This window comes from Leptinotarsa decemlineata, unplaced genomic scaffold, assembly GCF_025532065.1.
Source record: "Leptinotarsa decemlineata unplaced genomic scaffold, Ldec_3_MD MMD2_tig00026328_RagTag_RagTag, whole genome shotgun sequence".
NCBI lineage: Eukaryota > Metazoa > Arthropoda > Insecta > Coleoptera > Chrysomelidae > Leptinotarsa > Leptinotarsa decemlineata.
The window spans coordinates 35321590-35341888 of NW_027412688.1; the positions used below are offsets into that span (position 1 = coordinate 35321590).

The following is a 20299-nucleotide window of genomic DNA, read 5'->3' on the forward strand; positions in this document are numbered from 1 at the left end:
GATGATTCATATACATCACGATTTGGATTCATTGGCTCAAAATTATTTTTATAGCAGTTCCAGTTTTACAAGAATCTCAACTCAGAATATTCAAGTCAGCAGTGAGAAAATGATTCACACTCTTTTGCTTACAGGAGGTTGTGATAACCAATAAATAATGATATTCCACACATTATTTGGAATATTGATGAAAACATTGAAGAAACAAGGGTTATCAAAAAAAGTTGAATGATACACTGTGGTTAGCCAAGTCATATAATAAATTGGATTATTTGATTTGAATGGGTTATATTTTTAGGAGTGATTAATTTTTGGGAAAGAAAGTTTTTGGCTTTCTACTACTCCATCTTGATACAAAAAACAAGGATGAGGGAATCTTCTAAGGAAAGGAAGGAAGTAATCAATTTTAAAATAAGTAACTCTATACATGGCTGTGTAGATCATATAAAGAAGTAACTTTCAGACACAAACTGAAATAAAGTCCTCCTGAAACAGCTACTTTCATATGAACATTGAATTACCCGAAAGAAAAAAAGTCTTTTGAAACAAATACTTCTATATGAACACAGAATTATACAGAAGATACTTTTCTCTACTCAGTTTGTATTTCAAACATTCGATGTGGAATAAAAATCAGATATCATTCACATGAGTTCTACTTTGAATGGTAATAAATTGCACTTACATGGAACACTGTCACCCTCACTGGTATACACCGATGTTTCGCCTTAAGACACTTGCCCTAAGGCTCTTCAGTACCAAATTGGATAACATTATAGAAAATACACACCATTCATGAATTAAGATTTTTTAATGTCATGGAATTAGCTTGATCTGCTTATGTCATCGATGACATCGTAATGACATTCATTCATCCATTTGATTTAATCCCAGCCAAGAGGAATCTTATTTGAATTGAAGGGGTTATATTTTTAGGAGTGATTAATTTTTGGGAAAGTTTTTGGCTTTCTACTACTCCATCTTGATACAAAAAACAAGGATGAGGGAATCTTCTAATATTTATATGAAAGTAGCTGTTTCAGGAGGACTTTCTTTCAGTTTGTGTCTGAAAGTTACTTCTTTATATGATCTACACATCCATGTATAGAGTTACTTATTTTAAAATTGATTACTTCCTTCCTTTCCTTAGAAGATTCCCTCATCCTTGTTTTTTGTATCAAGATGGAGTAGTAGAAAGCCAAAAACTTTCTTTCCCAAAAATTGGATTATATTATGAATGTAGTGAAAGAAATATGTGGGTTCTGTGTAATGGTACGATATTAGAGACAAAAAGTATTTAACTTGATATCGCATGGGAAGATCTTCCTCTTGAAGATGATCACTTGGTGATCGAAACACATATCGAGTTGTTAAAATAACGGTTTGGTATTGGGAAAAACTCCAGTAATATTCAGGTTCAAGTTTGTTTTTGAGTATAATCATACATTCACATATTTTCGACTATGTTCCCTGTATGTATTGTTCATTTGAACTATTTTCCACATTTTTGTTTTTATATAATTTATCTACTGACCTAACCAATATTAATACACATATACCATGTGTATTAATATTGGTTAATAAATATTATATCAGTAGTTACAAGCAAAAGTACTGATTTGTGATTTCTACATAGATCATGAGTGCTAAACAAAAGTTTTTTTCAGTGATCACAGCTTCCTAGACACAATGTGCAAGTCTGCTGACTCAAGGCAATTGAGTATATTTTTAAATTATCTTCTTTGAAATCAACCTCAATATATATGTAGAAGAATGTTTCATTTTCTTCGACTCACAGTATATAAAAGACATTCATCATACATATTTTAGAAGGGTTAGTTTCAGACTGCGATAAGACCTGCTAGAGGGAGCAATGTGATATAGAAAATGTTGAAAGAATATATATGGGATACTTATTTTTTACTAGAATAGTAACTTACTAAAACAGACAGGTGTTTTTCCATAAAGTGTAATTTGTAGTTCATATAATGTAATTTATTGTCATAGAACGTAAATAAAGGAGTCCGTTTATAGGTTAAAAAAATATGCTATTGTTTAGGTAAGAAATGAATGAGATAGTTGAAAAAATAGAAAAATATATTCAAACTTCAAAAGTTAACAAAATGGAACAAAAATGACTTTACGACTATCTAAACAAAAAATATTTCATCACAATGCTTTTAAAGCTGCGAAGGGTTTCAACAAAATTTCAACGTAAAACGACTGTAGTTTCTTTTTTTTTTTCAAGGTGTATTGCCCTAAGCTCCTTCACTACTTGGAGGTTCTTCAGCCGAGGTTTTGGTACAACAGTCGCCACTGGCTAGTTGTTCTTCAGGAACACCCTCTACAGTGCTATTGGAGGGGTCTGTCTTCGTATTAGCATCATCCAAGTTCTCCGTATTGGTATTCGTGCTGTCGGACTTCTCTTTCTTTGGCGCAGCTCCTTCGAAATTATCTGTGTTTGTTTCAGCAACTTTGGAGTCTTCTGCCTTTTCAACAGTACCTTCAGAGTTATTTACTTCAGTGACTCCATCCGAACTGTCAGTTTTTGTGACAACTCCTTTCGAGCTCTCTGCATTTGTTTCAGCGTCCTTGGAGGTTTCTGCTTCTGTAACAGCCTTGATGGAATCGTCTGTTTCTGTGACTACCTTAGCGACATCTTCGGAGTTGTCCTTCACTGAGACAGCTGTCTTTGAATTATTTTCTTTGGTTTCAGCGTTTTTGGAGCTCTCTGTCTCAGTTACAGCTTCGCGTGAGTCTTCGGTTTCCGTGACGGCTCTTTCGTCTGTTTTCCCAGAGGCAGCTTTTCTCTTCTCTTTGGGCTTCTTTGAGGAGCCCGAAGATCCTGCCATCGCACTTTCTCTCTGTTTCTGTAGATATAGTTCACTTCTCGTCGGTAGTGCTGCTTCTCTCTCATCTCTGCGCATATTTTTGAAGGATTCATACCTCATGAGCACAGCTTTAAGCAGCTCTTCATTATCAGATTTCTCGGCCAACTCTACTGCGAGTTCTATGATGTCAAGGTCTGACCTACGGAAGAGGACTGAAGCAGCGTCTTCGTATTTTCCGAGGTATATGTAACTGAAAATAATGAAATGGGGCAAAGTTAATCATGATATGGTAGCTTAACGATAATAATTCAACAAAAATAATTCCCAAATGAAGTGAAATTGACTTTATATATCATATTGTGACAAAAATGGAGGTTTCTTCAACATTATCTACTTTAATGAAATAGCTACATATAAAAATGACATCTCAATCTCTTTATTTTATTAGACCTAATACCTCTACGAATTTACAGACTTCACTCATATGGAAAAGTTGAATTAAACATATTTTTAACGAAAGTTTTTATGCAAATAATTCACCTGATGTGTTCATAAGTTTTCTATATGTGTATACACACACACACACAGTAATTATATAACCTAATTTTATAATAAGTTCTTATTATTGTACTATTATAATTTAATTGTCCTAGCAAAGGGTTGAAACGTCTAATTGATTTTTTGTAATTTTTTTTAACCCTGACCTCTTTCAACCAAAAACATTTTCAATATCATTTCCTTTTTTACCTAACTATTTATTTTCATTTCATTTTCATTATAACCACATTCAAACAAACTTACCACTGAGCTGCACATTCATAATTTCCGGTGTGCATGGCATTCTTCGCCCACTTCTCTATTATCTCTGTGATGATTTCGTCGTTTTCTGTTAGTCGACACTTGGCTAGGGCTAAAGCCTCGCGGAACATGAAAGCATCACATAAACAGTTGATCGCCTTGTCTACCTTGTGGCAAGCCAAAAAATATGTGCAAATTTCTAGATAATTCGGTTCTGTGTCTTCGAGCAGTTGATTTGCAAGCGTTTCGCAGGCAGTTTGCCACAATCTGAAATAGAAAGAGATCAAAATCAGATTCACTATTATTTCTGTTCACAGATTAAGGAATATTGATCAAAATACTTTAGAATTTTTCAATGAATGAAACGGATTATTCTGAAGAGGGAATATTTTCAGGAGAGAATAGTATTTTGAAAAAAACTTTTTGACTTTCTATTTCTCCATCGTTGAACAAAAGATGTGGGAAACTTCCAGAAGTGGACAGCAAAAAAGACTTTTTTTTCAAAAAAAGTTATACTTTATTCTGAAATTTCCAATAAAATAAAAATGATAACCAATATTTTCTGAAAAAACTTGAATGAAGTGAAAGAGTTATCATAATTTTAATAACCACATGATTCTTATGTCGTTTTAAACAACAATCAAGTTGGGAATGTGTCAATCGATTGCTTACTTTGGTGACACCATCGGTGCAAGGGAAAGTATATAAGGAGTCACTCTCTTCTCCTCAATGGCCTCTTTTATGGAAGTGCTTATGTCTCCTTTGAACAACGAAAGAACTGTGTTGTTGAAGAATTTACCCTTCGACTTATGGATGTTTTCTGGAAAGAAATACAATTTGTGTTTGGTAAAATCAAGAGCAATTAAAGAAGTGTAGTAGTACATAAAAATACAGAAAATAAGAATAAAAACACTAACTGGGAGACAGATATAAAGACAGTAATTGCAGTACATAAAGTAAAGATTGTGTATAAAATAGCATTTAAGTGACTTAACACTTGTGTTATGCTGCAAAGTAATACTAATTAATATAAAATTACAGTTGTGTACAGAGAGTAAGGAAACAATTTAGTGGCAGTGTATCTATGTTGTTCTAAAATTCAAAGTAATTTTCGAAGATACATTTTTTTTTATTCTATAGAAAACGTTTTATGTTTAGAGCGTTTTATCCTTAGGAGTAGTATATTACAAATTTTAGGTAGTGAATGAGTTAAAAAGCGATGACAAATATTTTTATTGAATTTTGGAGTGGGTAGCAATTCTTCTGTTGTACTTCTAAACTGTGGGATCATAATTATGAAATGTTTTTTTTAATGCATACATACATAAACTATGAAAGTATAATGATCTTCTGAATATATAAGATTAGTGTGATATGTTTTTTTCTTCAAGATTATTTTCAGAATATAGTTCTGTATTACGTTCAGTTTTTGCAAGGAACTATTATACATTGCTCCCCACACTAGAATACCATAACGAAAAAGTGATTCAGTTATAGATTTATAAATTGATATGAGTATATTTTTTGATAGAAACTTTCGCAGCTGGTAAAATTTATATATTAGCTTCCTCACTTTTTCATCAGATAATCAACACGATTGTTCCATTAAAATTATTGTCAATAATTATGCCCAAATACTTTTTTTAGAGAAATTACGGCTGCGTACAATATATTTATGTTGACTCTGGTGTGCTGATACCTGTAATATTCAGTCAGGAAGAAATTCCAAAAATCGACGGCGTTCAAACCCGAAAAATAGTGACACTGAAAACTTCGGTCGCGAAAGCCTAAATCATTTTGTCATGACCTACTATGTTCTCCTTGTGATTTGAGAATGTAATTCAAAATTATGAAATGTATTAATATGCCTTTTCTTCTGATTTGTCCGTAACTTCAGAAATATGACTGAATCATTCAATACGCTCTGAAAAGGCTCACTTCAAATTTAAACTGACAATAAAATCTTCTGAAAAGTAATGTGTAATTTATAAAAACACTCCAAAGTGTATCATTATAATACTAAAGTTGCAAAAATGTCAATCTAAATATAATACGCATCAACAAAGGAAATACTAGGGGCTAATTTAAATATCCGAGCCCTTGTCTCAATTTTAGTTAAGAAATAATGAGTAGTGACATGTAGTGTAATCAATTGAAGTGTAATTGTGCAATTCACATACAATTTCAAGAAATGTGGCTTCTTATAGACTCGTTTTGTATTATAATAAACCCTACTACCATACAAATAACATTTTTTTCGAACACAATCAATCGTCAGTGGTCAAAAATTAACTGAATTCAATCAGCCTACTAACTGGTATTTGTAGTAGTAGGCTATTCAATTAGATTAGCATAAGAAAAAGTACATGTTTGTGGACATGTGCTTTATTGACGTTATCTTACCGACCTTAGTCTTGAAAGATGAATTTCGTGAACTTTCGAAGTCACAGTTCATTTACAAAGACTGAGACAAAATTATGAATGGAAAATTGAACATTGCATTGAGTTTTTTTTTTTGAAAAAGACAAAAACGAGGTTTAAGATGTCTGAAATGGCCCTATGACAATTACTTATCTGCGAGTTTAGTTGGTTTTCTATTACAAGTCCGTATTTTATTCAGAATAGTGGTATCTCAGTTATTCATTTATTTATTCGGTCGGTAGCCAGTCAGTTTGACGTGGGTGCTTTGTTCACTCACTCAAATCGACCGCCGCGCCGTGTTGGTCGGTGGTTCAAGCCACAAGTTTTGACTTCTGAGGGTTGTTGTTCGTAGGGGTGCGACAGCTGGTTAACGAAAAAAACAGATTTTAAACAGAAACATATCTTATTACGGGAACCTCTTTTTCACAATTTGAATTGTTCTAAAATAAACTAAAACTAAAAGATATCTATACAAATTAAACAAATTCATACTAGCGGTATTGCTGTATTATGCTACACCATTTCTAATATAAACAATTGATTTTCAGAAGATTGTAATGTTGCACCAAATATGTATATGTCTGAATGATATATTTGCATCAGAGCATGTCAGAGCATGAAAGGTATTTTAGTAAATAAGTAAAGACACACTTGAAGAAGCTATTGTATAGCGAAAAACATGAGGCGTTTTTATAAAAACTATGTTGAGAAAATCTCACAATAAAGTGTTTCTTGAATAAGAAAAGCATGATTTGAATGACAGACAGCTGGTGAATAGGTTGTGAATTTCTAGTTCGTTTCACAGAAATACTCAACATAAACTTTCCTAAAAGTTCAGGCTTATTTCCTCCTGCAGAAGAAAATGCGAGCCATTGCCAAACAATCTAGAACAGTCCTTATAATTTCAAAAATCATCAAATGAGTTTTTCTGGTCAATAGTGGTAGCAATTCATAATTAGTAATTATCAAAAAGTTGTAATTTATTTTCATTTGAAGATATTTCAACTTCCTCATAACACCACGTCCTGTCTAGAATAACTTAGACCTCTCTGACCTACCTCATATACACTTCTTTGCTCTCCTAATTTTTTTTCTCGAAATTCTAGAAGAATGCTCCCACAGCAAAATATAAATTACTTAAGGTGACTAAATTTGAAGAAAAATCATGAATCTCAACTTTAATAAAATATACATCAGCTACTCAATAGCGACAGATGACAATGAAATATGAGAGTGATCAATGATATACATTTAATGTAAACTTCATATATTAAAAATACTCACAAAAAAAAACGTTTACTAACCATTCATACTGATCACCTTAAACATATCGGCCTTACTCGCCCCGAAAACATCCAAAATGTCAGGATGGCGGCGATCTTCAGCACTAGGTTCAACACTTTCAGGATTTTCTTTCCATTTCATTAATCTCCTGATATCGGAGACGACGTGAGACGATGATCTTGAAGTATTGAATATGGGAAGGATAACGCTCTTGGTAATTTTCTTTTCCTTGTGCATTTCTTCGTAAAGTTCTGCGCTTGCAGAGGATCCCGAAACCGGTTCGAATGCTCTCAAGACAATTTGCTTTTCTCTTGAAAATTCTAAAATAGAAATAAACATATCTAATTCTTTCTTGTCTAGTATAGTTCATTTGTTGACAATTCACCTTTTGGATCTTTTCGTGGGTACTCTGAAATCTTATATATCTCCACAGTGCTGTTTTTAGCACTACAAATAGCATAGTCTTGGTCAGCGGGACTGAAGATTGCGCTCGTTATTCCCTCAAAAACAGAATTCGTGAAAGTCGAGAGAATTACATTTCTTTCTACATCCCATATCTGAAAAAAAAAGGTTAGGAAGGAGATAAGGAGATACAGTTATTTGTTATTGCACCCAGTGCAATTAATGTGCATTGTATCAAATCCAAATAGAAAGCCTAAACTGGGGAAAGAAAAACCTTAAAGATGTACTCGTAGGACCGTGTTTTGTAATTGAACTATACTTATATGTATGCAGGATAAACAATGAACAAATAATCAAATAAATAATTAACATAAATATGCTAACCTGGGCTGCTCCGCTATCACCAGCAATCAACACCTGGTTGCCATGATATGGGCTCCAACAAATAGAATTGATCAAATCTCCAAATCCCTCGTATTTAGCAACAATTTGAATCACTTCCTTTTCATTTTCGATGTCGAAACGGTACACTATGACTTTCTTGGAATTTGTTATGCTTGCAAACCAGTTAGCTACAATAAAATAATAATCTTATGAATCACAAAAAAATGAATCAAGTTTTAATAACCTACTGATGATCATTTAGTCAAAAAAAAGGTCACAATTATTCTGTGAAATCAGAAAATTGTTGTCAATTTGGAAATATTGAATGTTTCTCTAACAAAAGAGGTTGATATACATATACTGACTACTTAGAGGGTTTGAGGTAGCAGCTAACTCTCATGGGCAGATCACAGATTCTCACGAAATTCAAATCATCTGTGATTAAACATCTGAGACCATTATAATATAAGGAGCCTTTGACTAGAGTAGAAGCTGGTATGGGTAATCTTGAGTCAACAGTTTGAAGAAGGGCATAATTATTGGATTAACCGCTTAACATCAGATTTGAAGAGCATGCAATGAATTTAAATAAAAAACTGACCTCTGGCTGTTTTGCTGTAAAAATGATATCGCAGGAATTGGGATCCTCTGCTGCAAAAATAGTATACCATGCAGTAATTGAATCCCATCTCAGATACGGCTCCCCATTTTGGGGAGTATGCAATAATAATGTCATGAAAAGCATCCTGATTACGCAAAAAAGAGAAATAAGATACATTTCGAAAGCAAAGGCGCGTGATCCATGCAAACCACTTTTTGTATTGCATAAACTACATACTGTTGTTGCCATATTCATAGCGGAGACAGTTTGTCTGATCAAAAAACATCTGAATACATTCAATATGGCTAACCGCTATCCTACACGCAAGCAAAACAGTATTAACTTTCACAAGCCGAACTCTACTTTAGTGAAGGACTCTATTATTTATAATGGTTGCAAGATGTTCAATCACTTACCTGATTTTATAAGAGAAATTAACACATTAGATAATTTTAAAAAGGCTGTTTACTTCTTACTGTGTAGTCGCTCGTATCATATTTTGGAAGAATTTTATGCGGATAGCTTTCAATCTAATTATTTTTTATTTTATTTACTTATTTTTTCTCTTATTGTTAAGAATTTTTATATTATATGTTGACTGACAAATTGTACCTTTTAGCATTTGGTGTTTTATTTATATAAGAACTTTGTCCACAAGAATTCCTTGTTCTTTATGACAATAAAGTATTGATTAATTGATTGATTATGTTTGTTAGTCAAATAGACTATTTCTATAATGAAAATTCCAAAGACGGTCAAATTTTTATGTATTTCAAACAAGGGTTTGCAGGAGTGTCGACTTTTGGTGTTGCACATGAATCTTATAGCTCTTTTCTGTACAATGAAAACATTCAGCAATTCAGTTGCTGATTGTTTTCTCTTCAGAAGGAAGGAAGAAATAAGCCGATTTAACGACAGACAAACCAATTTCCTTATAAGTTATTCTCACTACAAAACACCTTGAAGCTAGCTTTTTATTGAGAGTTACAATATGATTGGCGAATTTGAGTTTATTGTGAGTTATTAATTACCCCCAAAAATTTAAAACTAGGTCTGTTTTCAATCACCTTGTCTGCGTCATTTGTTGTTAATGGTATGCTTTCAATAAAGCAGCAGAAAGATATTATTAAGTTTGTTTTGGAAACATTAAATGAGGGCAGATTGGAATCACACAGTTTTTTATTTTTTTATATCTGAGCTTACAATCTCGTGGAGATAACATTAAGTTTTTTAATACCATATTACTGGTGAATGGTGTAAATTTTCTTCTATATCGATAGATGTTGAATCGTTTATGGTCCATTTAAAACATATTTGTTACTATTAGTTCACTTTGATGGCACATTATACATCCCTGAATTTACTTTATTTACTTACCTTGTTTTAAGTATGGTTGCGTAGCATTAGGATGCCAAACGATCTCGCAAACCCTTTCCTGACAATAGTGCTTAGACAGAATCTTCAGGTCAGGTGAATACACCAAAACGACTCCAAATTTGGTCGCAGCTACCATCATCGAATAGTCCTTTTTCCAGGAAAACGAATAGATGAAGACGTTATCAGGTTTATCGACTTCCAAAGGACCTTATAAAAGGACAGAAAAACATCTTGAAAGGTATTTTGTGAATGCTATTTTATAATCATACCTTCTTCTGATTTGGTTATATCGTACAAAGCTATACTTCCATCGGCAATAGCATACAAACCAAACTCATTCTTTTTGCTCACCGGAGCCCATTCCATCTTGTATATGTGGGCGTTGAAGAAATGTGGTAAAATCGTAGGTATTTTTGATTTGCTGCCTGTATCCAAATATCCAATCTGGAACAGGGTTTACAAAGAAGCCATATTCAACCATTTCCATACTTTATTTATTGAAAAAAAAAGTTGGATAAATGTGACTCACCCTGCCCTCTACAGTTCCAAAGGCCAACGTCATTTCTTTCTTAGGATGCCAGGCCAGAGCGGTAACCTTACTTTGAATCTTCTGGTGAAAAGAAGTCATAGTGATATTTTTTATGTGGGGACGACTCAAATCCCAAATCCTAACGATACCGTCTCCTGTACCCATCGCTAACCTAAGAATATAGTGACAATTGGTATGTTGCTCAACAGTTACACATAAAAGATTTTAGGTGTATTAAAATGGTACAACTCAATTACTGTATTGATGCTATTGAAAGTACCAAATTTGATCATAATCAGGGAAATATCTTCTGAGAAGTTATTTATTTATTTATTTAAGCCATCTTTACAAATACCTCAGAGAGGTAACTAATGTAGAGGTAAGTCTAAAAACTCAGTACAATCTAAAGAACTCATAATGACCTAAAACTGATAATTATAAAGAGTCAATTATCAGCTAGAATGTGCAATATGGGGCTTCAATGAAGAAATCAGTCCCAGTATTTCGATGCTAAAGAAATTCACATCTAGATTTCGAATGAACAATTTGCACTTTTCAATTATTCTGTAGAAAAGCGAATTTGAACGTAGTTAATTATGAAAAAATGGATAGGTTTTGGAGTACTAGCTCCTTGTCAATACAGGGAGGGTCATTTCAGACAGAGTAGCTAAACCGAACAAACACCGATTGATCATATTGATTTCAAACAGGTTGAAGTCTGGTTTCCTTACCCTTATGAAATGGGTTTTTCAGAAGGACAAATGATGCACAATTGATTTTGGGGTTGACGGTATGAAGGTCCTCAGACATGCGTACCGTCCTTCAAGGTGTACCCCTACATGGCTGGGGTGGGTGGGTGAAAAGATTGTTCATCCATTAACGGAGGATATGAGGGTCTCACTCGATACACAGAGTGTCGGGGCCTTCTATATCGAGGGGTCGTCTCAATATAATCTATAGCTTCCCTAACTAACGGTCCCGAACAAACAAAATCAATTCCAACTAGTCATACGCTCTATCTGCAGTTGATTTAGTGGGATGTACCACTGCGCCTCCTGCAGACAAAATCCGGAAACAACTCTACAAACCCATACTCCTGGGTGGGAGTCAGAATAATAATTTAATATCTTCCAGAGAGGTGCATATGACATATTCAAGTTTAGGTGAAAATGCTAACCTTGCCTCTCATGTGAACCTACGATTTTGTAGGTACGTGTGGCAGCTACCTGACAGGAAAACAACTAACCTAGCTGATGCCACACAGAAAACTGAGGCAGGAAAATGTTGCACAGGCACCTGATAGTTTTACCTCAGCTTTCTGCGCGGCATAGACTTAAGTGAGGCATTTGATCTGGTAGATCACAAAATTCTCCTAACAAAACTTGAAATGTATGGTATCAGGGTAATAACCCACAAATGGTTCAGAAGTTACTTAGAGGGTAGATACTACTATGTAGGGGTTAGCAGAAATAAATTAGAATCAAAAAATTGTTCCCTCGGGGTTCCTCAGGGTTCTATATTAGGTCCACTCTTATATATATGTAAATGATTTTTATAGTGCTCAGTTCATTATGTATGCTGATGACACATCTTTATTGATAACTCAGGAAAGTAATAAAGCCACAGTTAATAAACCATCTGATGAAATAAAAAGAACCCAAAAGTTGTTCTCAGACAATACTTATTAGTATTACCATGCATACTTTCATTGTAACATTTCCTATGGTATTATAACTTGGGGAGCATCTAGTGATTGTTCCAAAATACTCAAAATTAAAAAAAGAACCATAATGTATATAGCAGGAGTTACTAGAAGGACAAGTTGCAAACTCATCTTCCAAAATCTCAGAATATTGACTGTTACAAATATACATTTATGAGATATTAAAATATGTAAAATTGCATATAACAGTTTTCCTACTCTTATGGTAATAAGAATTATAATACTAGAAATTCCCTACAGTTGGAAGTGCCAACACACAGATTAGTTGTATCTGAATCATGTCCCAGCCTTATGGCCATTGAAATGTACAATAAACTTCCAAGTACAATAAAAAATCTGGCTCTAAAAACAGTATAACTATCAAATCAAAGAGTTGCTCCTGGATAAATCCTATTATTCTCTCAAAGAATATATGGATGATAACTTATGACCATGTACATGTGTAACATTTTAGGAAGATTTTAATAACGATACTTTTACATTATTTTAGGTTTTGACTATTATATATTATATTATCTATGTAAATTGTATATTGTGCCTCTAAGTGCACGGAGTTTGTATTTTTAATTTTGTATTTGTACACGTTTTGACATACTCAATGTCATCCGTCAACTGAATAAATATTATTATTATTATTATTAGGTGGATTACTTGTTGTTTTTCCGTCGGGTATCACATGAGAGGCAAGGGTGAGGTGTTTCCACCTGAGTGAAAAATTGAAGAATTAATCAGTGAAAAAAAATTAGGATTGATTTATGAAGGTCACATTCAGCGTTAATTTGTCTTTTAACCTCATTTCACACCTGCACATATTCGGCTAGCGAGTTTGGAGATTCACTTGAACTAGAAATTTATATTTGTTTTAATTGTGCATTTGTATTATTAAATCCTTGGAAAATCACTCAGAAAAAAAAGTGTATTTCCCGATTACATCTGTTAAATTATAACATAAAGACCATAAACATTCCTGCAAAATAAAAGAACAAAGAGTGAATATTAGAGATGAGCATCTATTTCAGGTTATTTTGAAAATATGAACGTCAACTTTGAAGTAATAACGTTTTTAATATAAATCGTAGAATGAACAAAACACTTTAAAATCTTGCTTTCACTTGGTTTTACTAGTTCACCTATATTTCTGTTGATAAAAAAATAATAATATTTACCTATTTGGATCTAAAGGTGAAAGCTCCATGCAAGGCACTGTGCCTGCCAGGGTGGGATAGCAAGCTAACCTCGTTTTATTGGTGGACAGCTCCGTATTCAGTAACATCCGTTCTTGACCCACAGTCCAAGCGTTCAATCCTTGGCAATCTAACCAGTTGCTTTCATCATACGTTTCCATTGGACCAGCTATGCAAAACAGCCTTGGACTGTGTTCGTTATGAATAATTGACATGTGCCTCGACTTGCTGAAAAATGACAGTCAGGAAAACATTATTTGAGAGACTTCCTCAAAAAAAAAACAGTTCATGTATATGGAATACAGTGAGAATTATATAAAGGAAACGTTCTTGTGATGTCTTACAAGGATCAGTTTACATAAACTCAATATCAGTTTGGACTAAAAGTATTGAAAAAATTAGGTGAGGCTAGCTGCATAAATTAACGATAAATGTATAAAAGTGTTCATTTATTTTCATTACTAATGGTTCTTTAATGACAAACCCGTTGATTGAAAGTGAATTATTAGTAAGGAAAATGAAATATAGCAATTATATTGAGTTTTTGGGATTATATATTGACCCAACTCTCTCGTGGTCTAATGATATTCTGACTGAAGAAAATCGCCAGTTATTGAAGTTATTCTATAAAAAGAAAATACGATGAACATAGCAATAAGGTAAAGTGAATTTATACAAACCGAGGAATCTTTTAATTTTGTAGCAACCATTTAAACTGAAAATTTGTGTATTTATTCGTTTACTTTGAATCTATATCAGAAATTTCTGCTTATTATTTATTCAGCGCTTATAATGATGTTCATATTTGTAATAATTTATCAAAAAATATAATAAAAAAAACTGATAAACTTCAATTCTTATTTAAAAAAATCAGTAATGGTTAGTTTTTTTAATTAATGTTTTTTTCCCTGCCATAAACATTCTGTGTTTCTCGGGAAAATAAATTATTATCATTATTAAAACAATTTTTGTTTTTTCAAACCAACTTCGCATATAAAAAGGGGGCATACTTGAAGACTGGCAGTAAATCAAATTATCTAAAAGAACAATTCGTTCAAGCCAATCTCAATTCACCTACACTGTAGGTTAATGGACTAACACCTATCACAAAACAACTACTCCCCTGGCTAATATCAGTGTAGGTGAGTTGATACTGGCCTAGACAAATTATTCTTTCAGATAATTTGATTTTCAAACCATTACTGATACACATTCGAATTTGGCCTTATGATCTAACTAGTTTTTTCTACTGTATATTTATTCATTCCTGTATAAACAAGAGTTTTTTGGAACTGATTAAAAAAAATCTTACTCCATGGATTTTGGTAGATTCCACTGCAAAAGCTCGCCCCACTTTGAAGAGGATAATAGTAAAGTGGGGGCAATCCAACACAGAGTGATCCATATCTTATCCGATTTGACTTTGTTGAATCTACGGTTCGATGTTTTGTTGGGAAGTTTAAAAAACGTTTGCATTCTACCATCAGTACCAGCTCTCCAAATATAAACGTTCCTGGAAGAACAAAATCATTAAGAACAATAAAGTTAAAACTTCAATGTCGGATTGATTAGGAGTATTCAAGTTTTTTTTTTCAATTTAATCTACATTATTACAGAATTACAACAACTAAAATCTATGAAAATAATAAAGTTATGCATATACACATACATATACACACACATATACATTCACATATATATACATACACATAAATGTACATGCACATATATAAATGATTTTTATATAATAGCATGAATAGTCAGACAGACTTATTCTGATATAAGACTATTTACGAATCTTATCACACCAATTTAGAACAATTAAATTGAGAAATCAGTAAATAAAAAAATGAAATTGGTTTTTCACAAAAAGAATATATTTTATTTATCCCAGTTTCTTTCCTGAAGTATATTTTCTTTTAATAATTTTTGAATTTTAAGATATTTCAAGTTTTTTATGTGATCAGGCAATCAGATTTTTTTTATTGATCAGTAAACAAGCAATTTTGAGTCTGTCTATTACGAAACGTTCTTCTAAAGAAAATGTTTTTGTAATTGAATACAGTTGGTTTGTTGGAATGTCATATGGAAGACTTATAGTTCTTGCCAGAGACTTTATTTTAACCAAACGAAAGAACCTTTTTCCAGAGATTAAAAAAGCATAGGAGTAGTTTCTTAAATGTGTCAGTGGGGCATGTGTTTAATTGTGACTATGATGCATTACATTTGATAGAGAAAGGGTTGAAACTTCATCTCTCGAAAATCAAGAGATTTAAGAATTTGGAAAATTCACTGAATGGCCAAGTAGACCTGAATACTTCAACTTTATTAAATCTTTTTTCTGATGTGAAAATTGGTAATTAGTTGATATGTAATCACAGATAATTTTGATTTATCACATGTCCATTCAAATGGGTTTAGAAAATCAGTTTTCTATTGTTTTAATTTTTAATTAGACTATTCCTGTACTCTGATAAAATGATTAGCCATCAAATAGGTAGAAAAACATATGATTCAAACTGTTAGATTATATAAAGCACTAATTAAACATTTATTTATTATGAACAGGCCTTAGAAAGTTGTTGTTTAGCAAAACATGTGTTGCAGTTTTGTTAACTGTTTACTGAAAATCTCACTTGAATCAAGGAGATATTTCCGAATATAAAATTGTATTGAGAATCTTTTCAAGCATGATGGTAATTATAATGATAATATTCACTCTTAGAAACTTATACTATTAATATCATTGTTTATATTAATTAATTTTGTAGCTCACTAAATTCAATTACAGTTAAAATTGTAATCAATTAATGGAAATTTTCTGTAGATTACATATACATAAAATAAATAAATAAATAAACCTCAGTGAGGAACGCTCTGAATTGAAAATAAGGGTGATAAAAAGAAGATGGACAGAACTTACCCATCATTAGGTACAAAAGAAAATACACAAGAATGACTTGTGAAAACCAAGTTATGTCACACTCACCCTTCTTTTGCAGATGAAGCTAACAGAAATTCTCTCCGAATTTGTTCCTCCTCTCTGCCATGCGATTCTGTTGATTCGTAACGAAAAACTTCTTCTTGAATATTTGGATTTTGAGGGTCAATTCCTTCGGGAGAAACTACCATATGCGATTCAACTTTTTTGTCCATCTCTCCGCTAGAAGTTACTGGATCGACAGTGATTGTTGGAACAGTTGTAGCTTTTTTTGGTGTACTACAAACTAGACAATCGTCCGGACCGCCAGCCGTGTGTTCTTCAGGATCTGCCATAGCAGCTTGTCTTTCGTCTCCATCTGCTTCTTCTTTAGTTAGATTCAGAAGGCTCCCATCCCCTGTCGCTTCTTCTAATTCTGCGCTGACATCTCTCGAAGATAAAGTCACCAGAGTAATTTCAGTAGTCCTTGAGGCCACCTCGGAACTCCCTTCAAGATCTTCCGTCGATGCTGAGTTATCTGCTGCACCAGGAAGGTTACTACTTTGAAGTTGATCACTAGAACTAGCTTCTTCATAATTGATTGATGTTGTTGATGAATCTTCCAATTTTTGTTTTTCTACTTCTGCTTTGTGAAGTTCAGTTTTGGGTAATTCCTTTTTATCCATGTATGCAATGTTATTCATTGGATTTTTAGGGAAGATGTTGAAAGGAACAGGACACCAGGATAGAGATAACACCATTTTTTCATGACCACGCAATTTATACAATACTCGTCCATTTCCTAAAATGATGTAATGTTTATTAAACAGACATCACTTTTTTCTAAATTCTTAAACATTTATTAATATCCAGGATTCCCTAATAACCTAAGATGGTAAAATCCAGAATTACAGGCCTCACAATTTCTTCAGACTGCAATAGCAATCACAAAAAAGTGACATTTGTATAACAGATGAAAATAATTTAGTAGACAGATACATATAACTTCAAGGTCTTTATAATTTATTCCAAAATATTCTCAAGAAGAAATATTTGCCAGAGCTGGTTAACTCTTAGTAAGGAAATTGCTTTTCATAACGGCCAAATCAATTAGAAAATTTCATGAAATAGTTTTCACTGAAGAGAAAAACATCAAAAGTCCAGACTGTTGAGTAGGAAAGATATTGAAAATTTTTCTTGGAAGAGGTGGGCTTTCACAAGTGGAATATGAATCGAAACTCAACTCAAAAACTTCTCCATCACAGGATCAGCTCAGAATAATAACAGGGCTACTCACTGCACATGTCCAGTAAGAGGACATCTGAACAACAAAATAGGGCTGTAAAACGGAGACCAATGCAACAGGGTTAGCTCATCATATTTTACCAATTACGTAGATTATTTAAATGATTTTTGTGAGAAAACTGCCTAAAATTACAAAGTTAGCACCAATACTCGAACATTCAAGTTTATGAAAATAAAGGATTTTTAAGAAATATCCAATAAAAAAAAATATCTTACTTCTAACATCCACAATAATAACCAATCCATTCTTCAAACCCACTGCCAGCAACCAACTTGCATGGGGGCAACTCGAAATACAAGTGACATTCGATCTGACTCCCAGTAAATCCTGGAGAACAGTAGTCACATTGACTGATAGATTCCATACAACAATTACACCATCTTCAGACACACTGATGACTTTTTCGTCTCCAGAAAAGGTTGCTCCAATAATCCTACCGTGATTGAGCTGAAAATCAACATTTTTTAAAGATGTCACATTACTTGAAATCTGACTTACATGCTTGCTGTGAGAAGAGTATTTTCTCATAGTGTTTATATTCCATACTTTCACAATTTTGTCTTCTGAGGCGGTAACTGCAAACTTGCATGGTTGTCCCCAGTTTTTGTTTACCCCTACTGAAACTATTCTGGAAAAATAACCAGATTAGTAGTACTGTATTGTTGGAGAGAGGCTGATAAATGATGATCATTTTGTTTATTGTATTGTTTTTTTCTCAATTGCAATCTTAGATGATACTAGTGTATTCATATCAATTTGATAAGACATTTAAACGAATACCATCAAATGGTGAATTGGGTGGATTGTAAACAAAAATCAATATATCATAAATGAAAATGGAATTTTCAATGGCCTACTAAAAATTTCCCTCAACATCCTTCTGAACGAAATATGTATTATCATTGTTACAAAAAAAAATTTGAGGTTTATTATTATACTATTAAAACTCTAGTAGTAAAATATCTAGAAAATGTCCAACTACATTCACAAAAAATCTCATCTCATATAATGAGTCAAATGATGGATGGTGTCACAAAAAGATGGGACAAAAACGCAATAAACCCACGAAATCGCAGTATTTTCCAGAGACTTTGAAGAAATGGACAAGTCAAATGACTTCTCAGCAGCAAGACATTAAATTTAAAAAATGAAATAAAAACTACAGAAGTTGAAATAGGATTCCTGCAACGTAGTACAATCAGCATAATCTCATGAATGATATATTTGAAATTTCTAACTACTCAGTTTTGGCAAAAAATAGTAATTTTTGGCAGATAAAAGAAATGTATCAACAAAACAGGCAAATATTTTATAAATTTATGAAAAAAATTATTTCAAAATTGGTACTGAAGTCCTAGACCAACAGTTTAAGCATATAAATATACTGGAGTAAGAAAATGTATAGTAGGTATTCAAACAATAAGTTGATGAAAATTGCATATTTCACTAATTTCAAGGTAAATTCAAAATGTTATATGTCCTTTCTGCTCCAAAGCGAAGGCAGTATCTTTTCTGGACAAATTTATCATTTACCTTTCTTATTTAGTTTATCATAAAAAGTTTTTTGATTCCAGTAAAGTAAAAACCCATAAATGCAAAGAATATTATTATGAATTGAGGGCTACTCAAAATATATATGTGCATGAAAGGTAAGTTTTTACCAGTAACAAATGGAAAGTTTCAATTCTGATCACTTTTTTGTAGTGATATTTACAAAAAAAGATGTGTGTGTACCCTTGAATTTGTATGACATTAATTGACAGCATATAACTGATTATTTCAACTCACTTTTCCGAATGCGCCCTTGGAATTATTTTAACTTGATTTGGCACATCAATATTAGTTTTTTTTATTATCACAAGATCATTTTTTGATCCATAGATTACAGTGTTGTCTAGCGAGCAAGCCAATATCGATGTTTCGTACCAATTTGGAGATGGAGGTATTGTTAGCGAGTTCATTTTTTTCTAGAACAGAAAAAAAATCTAAAAAATATAATTTTCAGATTTAGATAGATACATATATATATATATAGGCCTATATGCATCTGACAAGGAATCTAACTTACACCGTGAAATTAAATTTTGGAAAGTTCTTACCGAAAATCAAGTTCACGTTACACTGAGTCTGTACAAACTGAATTTTATTTTTTACTTTTTCAAAAAAGTTTTGAAGAAATCAAACCGGCTGACATTTAGTATTGAACATAACCTATACAACTTAACGAATCTGTCACGGTCAAATTCAAGTATTTGCTCTCTTTTTTCAACGACAATAAAAAAGACAAAGAGAGTAAGTGCACTGATTTCTAAAAAACGATGTGTTCTTAAATTCATTGGTTTATTGAATTTGTCTATTGGTCAATTCGGAGTTTTTTCTTGAATTCAGGAACACGCCGAAATTAAACGAAGGTCATGTTTTTCCATTGTAAATTTAAAATCAAAATGATTTTTCAAAGATTTTGTTTAGTACATTGAAAATTTAGATTACAAGCGATAAAGAATAAATAGTTCAGAAAATTGTCTACAACCAACAACAT

At 32.6% G+C, this 20299-nt stretch overlaps 1 protein-coding gene across 5 annotated transcripts; it reads right to left on the bottom strand.

The window, feature by feature from the left end:
- Window positions 1-2079: 2079 nt before the first annotated feature.
- LOC111518042 (gem-associated protein 5) lies at window positions 2080-20015 on the bottom strand. Of its 5 annotated transcripts, XM_074182737.1 has the most exons (16): window positions 19860-20015; window positions 19549-19727; window positions 18259-18388; window positions 17976-18207; window positions 16524-17256; window positions 14847-15047; window positions 13517-13762; window positions 10628-10799; window positions 10368-10542; window positions 10099-10305; window positions 8121-8308; window positions 7720-7891; window positions 7355-7675; window positions 4302-4449; window positions 3633-3896; window positions 2080-3081 (listed from the first exon to the last, which is right to left on the bottom strand). In XM_074182737.1, the coding sequence occupies exons 2-16, from the start codon at window positions 19719-19721 to the stop codon at window positions 2259-2261; spliced, it is 4185 nt and encodes a 1394-aa protein (XP_074038838.1). In that variant the 5' UTR covers window positions 19722-19727; window positions 19860-20015; the 3' UTR covers window positions 2080-2258. The 5 variants fall into 5 exon arrangements, with proteins under 5 accessions (XP_074038838.1, XP_074038837.1, XP_074038834.1 ...); XM_074182736.1 differs by having other exon boundaries at window positions 7355-7654; window positions 17976-18388; XM_074182733.1 differs by having other exon boundaries at window positions 17976-18388.
- Between the last annotated feature and the right edge of the window lie 284 nt (window positions 20016-20299).